The following is a 13121-nucleotide window of genomic DNA, read 5'->3' as shown; positions in this document are numbered from 1 at the left end:
TCAAAGTTGCAAATGTCACAAAATAAAAAAGTACAAAGATGCAATTTAAGTTTAACCTAATGTATTGTTGTATTTTTAAAATAATAAAATTAAATATAATATTGTTTATGAGCTTGAACAGGACATGATTAGCGGAGCTGGCGGCTACCTCGCACAACGTATCAGCATTGCGATACAGCGAGGAAATGCCGCCAGCATCCTTGGTACAATGCCTCAAGGGCCTATTTTAGATTTAAGCTAGTTATTAATTTCGTTTAGTAGTACCACTGTATATATATTAATATAATTAATGTTTGTGCATATGAGTATGTAAGAAAAAACCGTAACTTTACCTAAATTTTGTGTACATCACTAACGTCAACTGTCAAACTACACGCTTAGCGGCCATCTTTAATATCGAAATCTGTCGGTATTGTTGATTGTATATTAAGCAAATTTTCAGACTTTTTGGTGAATATTTGACATCCAAATTCATTATTTTGTTGATTTAATAACTATATAATTCAAAATGTATCCCTAAACACATCAACATTACTGTGTATGTGACAATTCTGTGTCCCATTGAACTTCTTTTTTTACTGAGTGATTTTTCGGCATAACTCCGTAAGAAGCCTTTATTGAAGCTTTAATAAGCGTTAATAATGTCTAACGTGAGCTATGATCTTGATACGTCAGGCGGTCTTATGCCGGTAAGTAGTTTTAAACTATTTCTGTGAGTTCACAAGTTTGGTATTTTGATACTCTGGCGCCATTTTATATTGAGCGTTATAAAATGTAGTTAGACTCCAATTAAGTGTCGCGTACGCTTTCTGACGAGTTATTTTTGTGTTTTAGCTTATAAAGGCGTTGATTAAGCCGCCGGACGAGGAGGCGAACAACCAGAAGAGCAAGAAATCCCAGCATCCTTATTACAAGAGGCCTGGCAAAGGTCATAACCGCGATTCCTGTGACGCGTGCGGCGAAGGCGGGGACCTTATCTGCTGCGACCGCTGTCCGGCTAGTTTCCATCTTGGTTGCTAGTAAGTTGTTTCAGATATTCCAGAATATTAAAATGTGTAAAAGTTTTATAAAAATTGCATGTTTATGTATGGTAAGGTATAATTTTAGAGCTTCGTGAGTGGTTTTGAGTTACCTTTAGTTATTTGTATTTGTAACCACTCCTGGCCTTACATTCACCCTTGTCAGAAGTCTCCAGCAGCTAATTGTATCCTGGTTATAAATTATTTGACTAATTTAGTAGAAGTAGAATAAATCATCATCATCATCATCTCAGCCATAAGACGTCCACTGCTGAACATAGGCCTCCCCCTTGGACCTCCATATGTGCCGGTTGGAAGCGACCCGCATCCAGCGTCTTCCGGCGACCTTAACAAGATCGTCTGTCCATCTTGTGGGTGGACGTCCTACGCTGCGCTTGCTAGTCCGTGGTCTCCACTCGAGCACTTTTCGACCCCATCGGCCATCTTCTCTGCGTGCAATTTGGCCTGCCCATTGCCACTTCAGCTTGCTAATCCGGTGGGCTATGTCGGTGACTTTAGTTCGTCTACGGATCTCCTCATTTCTGATTCGATCATGTAGAGAAACTCCGAGCATAGCCCTCTCCATAGCTTGTTGAGCGACTTTGAGTTTTGAGATATAAGAATAAATAGTAGAGTAGAAATAACATGTCCAAAAAAAAGTGAAGTATTAAATTAAATAAAATGGCCCATAGACATGCGGCCACAAACAGGCAGCTGTGGACCCCTTGTTGCATTCAATCAGCCCTACAATTCACCCATATTGACTGTCTCGTATCTTATTTATTGAGATCTTTAGATGCATATCATCCCAATAGGATTTTATAGAGGACAGGCTTGCCTAATAAAAACTCATTGTTTACCCATACAAAAGCACATACTCAAAGGTTCTGTCTGGTCTGGTAAATACTGGCATACTAATTTCTAAGTAGAAAAAGCCGAGAGATTAAAAATGTATGTGGGTGGTAGTCCTTTTGCGCCTACATTTTTCAAATATGCCACTTTTTTCTACTGACAAAAGTAGGCTTGCCAGATTTAATTTATCCATTTCCATGTGGCAAGACTCAAATGTTACCCATTAACTTACTCAGTGACCCACCGCTGGATGAGAATGACATCCCAGCTGGGCTGTGGCTGTGCCGTGAGTGCAAGGGCTCGGACGAGCAGCCCCCTTCCTCGCGCAGCAGCCGTGCCGTCTCCCCGGCCGACAGCAAGGACTCGGACAAGAAGACCAGGCAAGCATTTAGCTAAACATTGGTCATGAGGGAATGGTTGGTTTGTTGTTTATGATATTATGATGTTTTAAGGACTATCATTATCAATTTATCATTCATGTTTACATGAAAAGAATGTTCTTATTTTTTTGACATGATAAGAAACAAAAACTAAAATTGGCCGATGCCAGTTGGGTACTTTTATATATGAAAAATTCTGAAAGCTTAAAAATATTTCGGGTTAACATGTTATTCTTGTAAATCTCCAGTTTCTCCTTAACAGTTCAATAAGTAGTAGTAGTAAAACACTTAATTGTAGAAAAAAGAAAACAAACCAGGAAATAAAACACTCCTCATTAGTACAAAGGCCAGTTCCAGTTAACCTTAACACAATAAATTAGACAACCTTTTTTTTCTCTCTTGCAACAAGTAATCTCATATCCTCTATCTGTACTACCGATAAATATAACGTGTTTCGCCGCAATATAATTTTAAGCCACCAGGGATGGCTTAAATGGTAATGTTTCAATAAAAGCCATCAGACATTTTTTTTATCAATTTCTAAATTAATTTCAATCTTTAACCAGGTCCCTTCGCAACCGTTCAAACTCTACCAAAAAGACTGAAGAAGATGAGAAAGACAAGGAAAAGGATAGCAAAGAGAAAGAGAAGGAAGACAAGGAGCTGACCCCTATGGAGATCCTCGTGAAGGCAGCCAAAGTGATGAACCCGCGCCAGTTTGAGCTACCCAGGGAGATGCGGGTGCCTTGTCCCTTCCCTGGGACTGAAAAAGGTAAGGTTCCATGTGGAATCCTCATGTCTGAGGGCTACCACCACCATAAGTCTCTTTTATGTTGTAATACTTTCCATCCTGGTTGAGTTTTGGCTTTCCTTAACCTTTTGAACGCCACAGACGGCAATTGACGTCAACGCAAAATCGTAACAACGACGCCAAAGACGGCATTTGAGTACATTGCAGTGGCACGGCAAATAGATGTGCTGTTTGGCGTTCAAAAGGTTAAGGCCCTTGGAGTTTATTGTGAGTGGCTTCCTCGATCGCACTCAACCAGCGGCCCACACTTTCTTTCGATGACCTTCTTTGAGTCCAGCAATACCTGTTCAAGGTCAAGGTTATTATCAAGCAAGGTCAAATGTCTAGAGAAACCCAGAATTTTTCCAAAGCAGAAAGACAAATTCAGTTCTTTACCACTTTTGAAAAGAGATATACTAACCAGTCTGCTGAGAAGGTATATATTCAATAGCTTCTACTAGATTAAGGAGTGTGTGGCTGGCATTTTTGTTTATATAACAAACGGCATCAAAAGTTTAAAATAAATTAATTTTCCAGAAAACGGCAATGGCAATGGCAACGGCAAGAACGGCAACGGCCTAGTGACGGTGGATGCCTGGGGTTGCGTGCCTCTACCGGCTAAATCCTGCTTCGTCTGCCGCGGCACTTGCAAGACGGCTCCGCTGTTGGCTTGCGATTATTGTCCGTTATTATTCCACCAGGTATTTATATTGACTATGTGAGAAAAACAATGATTTTAAGAAATTGGAGTTCATGTTTTTTTTTGTGCAGGATTGCCTGGACCCGCCGCTGACGGCGTTGCCGACCGGCCGTTGGATGTGCCCCAATCATGTGGAACAATATATTGTAAGTTTCTCCTACTCCTCTTTACACGACTGCCCAAAAAAAGGAGTGTATTGTTGACTTTTTCACATGGCATATACAAACATAATTATGTTAAAATGTTATTTACGAGTGAATTATTAATTAAAACAATTGAAATGAATTATTCGGATGATCATCAGGAATATGCAATGTAATGTTGACGTTTCTGGTATACAGGATTGGAAGCTGGTGAACTCCGTGTCGGCTTCAGAGCGTGTAGCGCTGTGGGAGCGGTTCTCGGCGCCGCCGGACCAGCAAGCCATCAAGATTGACTTCATCCGCCGAGCGAGAGCTCATAGACCACCCTTCAGGTAAAGATATCTTACGTTTTTGTATAAAGAATGAAATATTAATTCATTTCCAAAATGGATACTGCTTTTTACTCCCGTGAATATTTCCAGATATGTCGGAGCTTCTCCAACTTTTTGTTAATTTTCCGCGTAAGGGGCTATTCATAAATTACGTCATTTCAAATTAGGGGGGGGGGGGGGGTCTGGACATCGGATGACGGTAGCATGAAGTAGGAGGAAATGGGGTCATTTGAAGCATGATTTTTGGATGATTATAGGGGGGGGGGGGGGGTCAAAAATCGATGACGTAATTTATGGACAGCCCCTAATCTGTAAGTGCAGCTGACACGGCTGGGTCATACATAGAATACCATTCATAAGAATTTTTCTTAAAAAAATTTTGACACTGTTCTTTTTGCGACTATTGCAGTCACAAGTGTAGGTAAGTTGCAATCTACTGAAATCGACGGTTTTGACAGTCGCGATAATGTTAACTCGACGGGCTAACTCGCGTATGTAAGTTGAAACTGAATAATGAGAAATAATAATATTTTGTGCATGCAGGGTAAAGGTGCCAGTAGGCGTCCGCGGGCGTGTTGTGGTACCAGGTATGGTTCGCCAACACTACGCGGACCCACCGCCACTGCAGCCCAGCCGTCGCGAATATGTACGCTGCAGGAATGGTTAGTATACTTAAACTTTTACATACTTACAATAAAAGTAGTATGTACGGTGAAGGTCTTTTATTTCCGTACCATATCCAACTTTGTCACAGTGACTATAATGGGGTTGGCCGGTCGAAGTATTTAGCAGATGGCGCCATCATAGCTTGCCCCGTCAATCCCTAGAATTGTGTAAAATTTTTGTTTTTTTAATGCCCTGGATGCCAGCCGTTTAAGCCAAATCTCATAGAAAAAGGGGCAAGCTATGATGGCGCCATCTATGCAAACCGTTGACAGTTGCCAACCCCATTATGAGATTCCTAATAGCTTTCATATTGATTCTCATTGTGACAAGTATGTTATACTACAAAAACAGAAGTCAAATTCCTGGACTGTATCTAATAATTCGATTCAATAATAGTAGATTGTACAACAAGGGCATAAAGTGACCCATTTTCACCCGAGGCAATTTTTTGGTCTGAGCGAAGCGAAGCCCTTCTTGTACACTCTGCTTTTCACTTCGATTGCGAGGAAAATATACAAAAAATCAAATATTTTAGGTTATTTTAACGTATTTATTCAAGACTAAAGAAAATTGTTCTTGGGCCGGTCGGGGGCGCGCCGGCAGGGCTGGCAGTTTGTATGGCAGAATTTGGACTTTATTGCTAAGTCAATAAGGGTCGTAATAGATGATTTTACTTTATGCTCTAGAGCATAAAATGCGATTTTATGTCGTCTACGCACGACATAAAGGTGCACTTTTTGAGCATGAGAAGTGAAAACATATTTATTATGTCTTTTATTTAAAAGACATAATAAATACATTTGTATTTACCAATTTTGATTCCTTTTCAGTACTCAAAAACTTGCAAGCGACCAGCGACTACGAGGCCTCAGATGAGGACGAGGATGCCCCCAAACACACCATCTGCTTGAACCTGTCCTGTACAAAGCACAACGGGGAGCCCCAACCGCGGCCCGCGGACCTCAAGGGGGCCAGCGAGGAGGACGCCGCTGATGATCTCAAGGCCATCACACAGCCTAAGGTAAGACAAACACACAATGTTACATTATTTTATGTGTGAACGATTTCAGCGAGTTTCTGATCTGGCGGCCTAGCCAATGTGACAATCGCTTGCGCTTCGCCATCGAATCGCTTTGTGTCTCTCTATCACTCTTCCATATTAGTGTGACAGTGACACGTTGCGTTTCGTTCGCTACGTAGCGTTAGCGATTGGCATGTTGTCTACGGAGCCTGATGATCAGTTCGCATAACTGATCAGATCAGACCACCAGATCAGATGAGATGGGACCATTTCGTGACACTTATTTTTCACTGTTTTTTTTCTATGTATGTTTATTGTCTGTGTGTTTACGAATAAAAACCTTTCTATTCTATTCTAAACATGGGACTGCACACCATATAATAATCTATTGGTGGACTATTTATAGATGGGATCATTTAAAATGAAAGCAAAAGTAAAAATACAGCAGGTTTCCCATTGTGAATGTCTAGACCGCCAAGATAAAGTGGGTCTGGGCTGGGTACAGGGTATGGAAAGGAGGGCAAACATCTTTGGCGTTATTCATAAACGCGTTACTGGGCTGAATTAGCTATGAATCGTTTGTCTTTATCTGTCATTTTGACTTATGTATTTGTAAGAAAGGGATAAAACAATTTAACTAAATCAGGCCCGTAAACTCCTCCTCGTTCCTCATGATGTTTTCCTTCACCGAAAAGCGACTGGTAAATATCAAATGAAAATTCGTACATAAGTTCCGAAAAATCATTGGTGCGAGCCAGGGTTTGAACTCGCGACCTCTGGATTGAAAGTCGCACGCTCTTACCGCTAGGCCACCAGCGCTTTCAGTCTTCTGTTCTATTGTAATTATAAATTTTACGAGAAAAATGAATATTTAATAACAAAACTTCCGTGAGACACAGACATATTAAATATATTAAAAACGGGTCACTCACGTATTTTATGTCGAAAAATGCTCGACATGTTCGCATGTTGTGTCTGCGCCGGTCCGTCACTAAACGCAAGCTCCTGATGACACTCCTCGGTACGGAGTGAAACATGTTGAGCGTTTTTCGACTTAAAATACGTGAGTGACCCGTTTTTAATATATTTAAAAATCAATATTGCCTTTGCCTTAGCAGGGTTTCACTTTGTGAGCGATTTAAATAAGTATATGGCAATTTATTTACACCCTTATTTTTTCAGGAGGAAATCGCCTCAACGGAAAGCGACAACTCCGACTCGGACATAGAATACGAATCTCCCGTGAAACGGCGACGCGAGACACCCAGCGGGGCGGACGCGCTGCGGGCCGCAGTCGACGACCAGCTCAAGAAGCTAGACCAGAGCCTGATCAAGCTGCTGGCGTGGCAGAGGCTACAGCAGGTATGATGAGGTTTATTCAAAGAGTTATTTTACTATGAATGACTATATGAGCTAAGTTTTGGCATTTCAAAGACTGAAAATGAATAGGGTTAATATATTTTCAGATTCTAGTAGGCGAGCAGTGCTACGGCCCCTGGTCTCGCCTGCCGCTGTCTGCCGAGGCCGAAGCCCGAGTCCACGCCGCCATCCCTCGCGCGCGGCTGGCGCGGCACGGCTACCAGCACGTGGCCTTACCGTCGGAGTTACTGTCCCGAGCGGAGCGGGAACGCATCGCCCGCGCCGTGTGGGGCGCCATGCCGCCGCCGCAGCGAGTGCCCAAGGTCGAGGGGCCGCCTGAGGCGGTGTTGAAGGCTGCCGCGTGCCCCGTACTTAGACCTAGCAGGTACTCATTTAACTACATTCAGAATAGTGATTAAATCCCATCAATCTGGCTCTGTGTTGCGATTCAATGGCGAAAAAAGAATTTGGCTGTTTCATCCATTTTGGTCGGTCCATTTTCTATGGGAGGGTAAAATTTTTTTTCGCGATTTCGGGGTTAGTCCCATAGTAAAAGTTGCTTTTTATTTTTTGGCCACCCTGTAGAATGGTGATGACACTGATGACTAAACCACCTGTAACTTGCAGATCGGGCCTAGGAGATGGTCTAGGCAGACCGATACCAATGCGGCTATCTCGATTGACCTTCGGCGCTGACTCCAGCTGCGATGTAGTACTCGACCCCACTCAGTGCCGCTACGTGTCGCGTCTACACGCCACCATATTCTATGACGAGGTACTTCATCCTTGAACTGTGAGATTACTAAGGTTTCCTAAAACCTCAGTGATTGTACAGTCCTAACTTATTGTGTACCATCGCCCACAGTGTTAACTGTCCATCGGTGGACCTTATTATAAAAGGCATAAGATCCACCAATTAACAACAGTTAAGAGTATTGCTGTTTGTACATGTGTACCTTGGACGAAAATGAACGTCCATGTTGCCTGTTGTTCCCGGTTGTTATGCTCATTTGTGTTAAACTGTATGTTGTCAAAAGATCCCTAAAGCCTTTAGAAACAACTTTCTGCTTGAGATATGCATTGTTCAGGTGTATTAAAACCGCTATCTTCAGGGCATCTTTTATTCGAGGAATTATGACATTCTAGAACAGGAAATAAAAACTTAATTTACTTAACTTTCCGACTGTTTAATAATTATATTATAATTTTAACAGGTGACCCGTCATTTTGAATTAATCAACTACTCAGAATGGGGCTCCCGAGTAGACGGAGTGCTATACGCCATGGATGTGTCCGAGCGAGAGGCCCCGGTGGTCGATGACGAGGGCGAAGCCCGAGCCAAGGCCGTCAGAGACGTCGTGAGACACAGGATGCAGTCAGGGACGGCCAGGTAAAGCGTGTGTTCTATACTCTATAGTGTTGTACGAGGGCCCCCAGTGGTGGATGAAGAGGGAGAAGCCTGGGGTAAGTTGGTCAGGGATGTCGTGAGATACTGGGTGCAGTCAGGGACGGCCAGGCAAAGCGTGTGTTCTATACTCTAGTGTTGTATGTACGTAGTGTGTCGTACGAGAGCCCTTAGTGGTGGATGAAAAGTCAGGGACGGTCAGGTAACGTGTGATCACAGTGTTATACGTCATGGATGTCTACTAGAGTAGTTAGTGGTGGACGACAAGGGATGTCGTGAGACATCGGATGTAGTCAGGGACAATCAGGTAAAGCGTGTTCTATATTAAGGTATGAATGAGAGCTCGTAGTGGTGACGAGGGAGAAGTCGAGCGAAGGCCGTCAGGGATGTCGTGAGACGTAGGATGTAGTCAGGGACATCCAAGTAAAGTGTGTTTTATTACGGTGTCGTAAGAAGTTGATGTCTACTAGAGCTTCCAGCGGCCAGGTAACGTGTGTTTATCATAGTGTCAAGCCCCGTCTCCATATTGCGCGGCAAGCTATCGAACATTGGCTCGCGCGGCAGCCGCGCGCAATGGATACCGGGCTGGCTCGCGAGCCAACGCGATCATTGGCTCGCTCGAACGTGCCGCGCGACGAACCATTCATTCACGCGCGGCAAAGGAATGTTCGCACGCAGTTGGGACGGGTGTGAATATATTTCAGTTGGCTCGCGTGGCGGTGAATGGATAATGAAAAGTGTCGTACTTTAATTAAATTATACGGCACTAAACAGTTTCTATGGAACAGTAAATGTAGTAATTATCGCAGCAGATCATTTTTCTATTTGGCTATACTTCGTTCCGAATAATTAATTGTTGTGATATAGTGTGGTCGATCGTCGGATCGCCTGCCGCGCGCGGCGGCCGCGCTATAGTTCTAGTGATAGCGGTACAGCCTGAAATTCGGGAATCAGCTGCAAATGGTGTTAAAGGTATGAAAATCGGCACGATTAATCTTTAGGCCATTTGAATCAATTTGACCCGTAGCACCACAAAAAAAACAAACGGAAAGGAGTTATGACGTCATCTTTTTTTAGGGTTCCGTACCCAAAGGGTAAAACGGGACCCTATTACTAAGACTTCGCTGTCCGTCCGTCCGTCCGTCCGTCCGTCTGTCACCAGGCTGTATCTCACGAACCGTGATAGCTAGACAGTTGAAATTTTCACAGATGATGTATTTCTGTTGCCGCTATAACAACAAATACTAAAAACAGAATAAAATAAAGATTTAAATGGGGCTCCCATACAACAAACGTGATTTTTGACCAAAGTTAAGCAACGTCGGGAGTGGTCAGTACTTGGATGGGTGACCGTTTTTTTTTTTGCTTTTTTTTCGTTTTTTTTTTTTGCATTATGGTACGGAACCCTTCGTGCGCGAGTCCGACTCGCACTTGCCCGGTTTTTTTTGTATGGAAAAAAACAAATTTTTGTTCAGAAACCTATCGTGTGTGGCTGTGGTATTAAATGAAAGGGCATTTTGAGCCGGTTCTAAAAATATATCACATTATTATATTTCCGTCACTTGCATTCAATTAAAAGAAAAATAATTTTCAAAACATACCAAGTTTGGGCTCCTCGAGATACGAAACCGTTGCATTATTTTTTTAGTATAATATAATGTAGTAAAGAAAATGTAATATTTAGGGTTCCTCTTGGGCCGGTGTGCAGCGCGGCGGCGGCGGCGGCGGCGGCGCCGTGCCGCTGCGCCGCGCCGCTTGGGGCGGGCGCCGCGTGGGAGGGCTCCGCCATCGTGGCGCACGGCGCGCTGCTGCAGCTCGGCTGCCTCATGTACGTGTTCAGCGTCGCCGAGCCCAGGCCGTTCCCGTACGAGAGCGCCAACGACGACCCGGCGATATAGTGTACGACTAACTGACTAATATCTAATTTAGTGTATCGAATCTAGAACATTGAACCGACGAAGAACTATTAAAAATGTCGTATCGATCACCTCAGCCGAAGCCTCGGCGTTCGACGCGACACGGAAGGACTCGATTCCCAAGGCGGTGTTACAGTTTAACTATCATTATATACGAGGTGGGTAAAAGGTAATCCACGAGGTTTTGGAATTACACTGAGCGACTTTTACTATAAGATCGACTCCGATATCGCGAAAAAAATTAGGCCGTTTCATACATTTTGGCTGGTCCATTTTCTGTGGGTGGGTAAATATTTTTTCGCGATTTCAGAATTGATCCCATAGTAAAGTTGCTCAAAACCTCCCTAGCGACGGGAATGCAGTTATTTTTTAGCCACCCCGTACGGTTGCATTCAATATGGCTGAACCTAAACCCTTCCCGTACAAAAGTGGTAATAAAGAACCAGCGATATAGTGTGTGACTTGAATTGTGTGAATAAATGACGTATAAAGACTAAAAACATTTCACCTTTCCGAAGTTTAAAAAACAGATATAAAATCAATCCAAACTAGCTCTGCAGCGATTTTGTCAGCACCGCATAGTTTCATAAGAGTTTGGCTTAAAAAAAAAGACTTCTGTCAAACAGTCTGCGCTATCTAAATCACTGCAGAGTTATCTTGGTCCCACTCTATAAACATAAACTCAAAATATGACATTACAAGCCTAAAAACTTATATTAAATATTTAAATATATCCTAATATCACTAAATATAAAAGCGAACTACACAAAATAATATGCATCTACCTAAATAAATACGAGAGAACATTGAAGCAAGTAATGTAATCCAGTTATAAATATTATAAGCTCAATTTATAATAATTTAGTTTTATAGTTAGTCAAAGGACTGTCTCATTTCAAACAGGCAGAGAGAATCATACTATCTTGGTCTTACACTAGTATTAGCAACCAAAAGAAAAGGATGAGTATAATTTTTTGTTCTTATTTAGGGGTCATCCATTAATTACATCACACGAATTTCTAGGTTTTTTTACCTCTCTCCCCCTTCTTGTCACACTTGATCACATTTGGCAAACCCCTCCCCCCTGGTGTGACGTCACATTTCTTCAACGAAATCGGCAAATATTTATTTAATATTTTATCAAAATATTTTTGACAAAAGAAATATTAGTCATTTTATAACCCAAAACTGATTAAGAAATAAAATTAAACGAATAAAAACGATTATCGTTTCAAAACCTTGTTATTTAAATGATAATTAGCGTATAAAATAATTTAAATACATTTTCGGTTACGGATGAAGTTAAAGTGACGTCACAAAGTTTATGACTCCCCCCTCCCCCTTGTCACAACATGTCACATTTTCTTGACCCCCTCCCTCCCCCTCAACGTGTGATGTAATTAATGGATGACCCCTTACTGACAAATGACAAAACTATCTATCTGAAAAAACAATAAAATTAAAAACTGACCATTTTAATAACATCTTGTACAGTCAGCAGCAGAAGTTGCTAAGCGGGCGAGGTGTTCAAAATTACCTTGACACGCTCTTATTTTCTTAACAATAAAGTCGCGTCAAGATCATTTTGAACCCCTCGCCCGCTTAGCAACTTCTGCTGCTGACTGTACTTTATTTAATGGCAATAATAATTAAACTGGAAACTATTATATTACACAATAATGTAATCTGCATATTATTTACTTATTGTAGTTATAATTGTCTGTCAAATGAAAACATTTAAAGGTGGCTTAACTCAGACGATTGGTAACTACTTGAGACGTTATTATATTGACTATGGTTTAATTGAACGATTGGCTAAATATGACCGATTTTTATTAAATAGGTACAGTCAGTCGCCATCAGATATATATCGGAGCGGCCAAGGTGCTCACAAATATCTGAACACGCCTCTATTGTCAAGAGCAGCGGTCGGCAACCAGCGGCCCGCGAACCTCTCACTTGCGGCCCGCGAGCCTCCCTGGCTATTTTGTATGTAATTTTGACAAATGACAGTGTCTGATAAAGTCATAAATATTAACAAAGTGCGGCCCGCGTCCACTTCGTTAACTGCTATGTGGCCCTTGGCTGCTAAAAGGTTGCCGACCGCTGGTCTAGAGTGCGTGTACAGATATTTTTGAGCACCTTGGCAGCTCCGATATATCTGATGGCGACTGTACTTAACATTATTTTTACTCGCAAGCCAAGCTATTATCAAACGATAAGGATAACTTAGTAAACATCTGAGTTAAGCAATAACCTTTAAAGTGTTGAAGCATTGTATATAATCTCATAATCAGATACTGAGGAATTGATAGTATAAGTTGATTTAGCCTTTTGAGCGCCAATGACGTCTAAAATGGTTATCATATATGTAAGTATTTGGCTACAAAAATATCTGCACTACACAAACTTCACTGTCATTGAAATATCTGCACTACACAGACTTCACTGTCATTGGAATATCTGCACTACACAGACTTCACTGTCATTGAAATATCTGCACTACACAAACTTCACTGTCATTGGAATATCTGCACT

The 13121-nt window shown here is 42.0% G+C and overlaps 1 protein-coding gene across 1 annotated transcript; it reads left to right on the top strand.

Annotated features, from left to right (window-relative positions):
- The first annotated feature begins 353 nt into the window (after nucleotides 1-353).
- On the top strand, nucleotides 354-8678 carry LOC134800136 (PHD finger protein 12). Its single transcript, XM_063772601.1, has 13 exons — nucleotides 354-689; nucleotides 835-1019; nucleotides 2108-2251; nucleotides 2818-3023; nucleotides 3579-3742; nucleotides 3813-3887; nucleotides 4083-4216; nucleotides 4760-4878; nucleotides 5713-5903; nucleotides 7086-7265; nucleotides 7370-7647; nucleotides 7890-8037; nucleotides 8477-8678. Exons 1-13 carry the CDS (start codon nucleotides 642-644, stop codon nucleotides 8654-8656), a joined length of 2052 nt encoding a protein of 683 aa, XP_063628671.1. The 5' UTR covers nucleotides 354-641; the 3' UTR covers nucleotides 8657-8678.
- Nucleotides 8679-13121: the final 4443 nt, after the last annotated feature.

Source organism: Cydia splendana, chromosome 19 (assembly GCF_910591565.1).
Source record: "Cydia splendana chromosome 19, ilCydSple1.2, whole genome shotgun sequence".
Taxonomy (NCBI): domain Eukaryota; kingdom Metazoa; phylum Arthropoda; class Insecta; order Lepidoptera; family Tortricidae; genus Cydia; species Cydia splendana.
Note: the sequence above shows the minus strand (reverse complement) of the source record. Positions and strands in the feature narration are given on the sequence as shown.

Coding starts and splice junctions, on each gene's coding strand:
- LOC134800136 (XM_063772601.1), top strand. CDS start 642: ATGTCTAACGTGAGCTATGATCTTGATACGTCAGGCGGTCTTATGCCG. Junction 3,024..3,578: donor CTTCCCTGGGACTGAAAAAG/GTAAGGTTCCAT, acceptor TTAATTTTCCAG/AAAACGGCAATGGCAATGGC. Junction 3,743..3,812: donor GTCCGTTATTATTCCACCAG/GTATTTATATTG, acceptor TTTTTTGTGCAG/GATTGCCTGGACCCGCCGCT.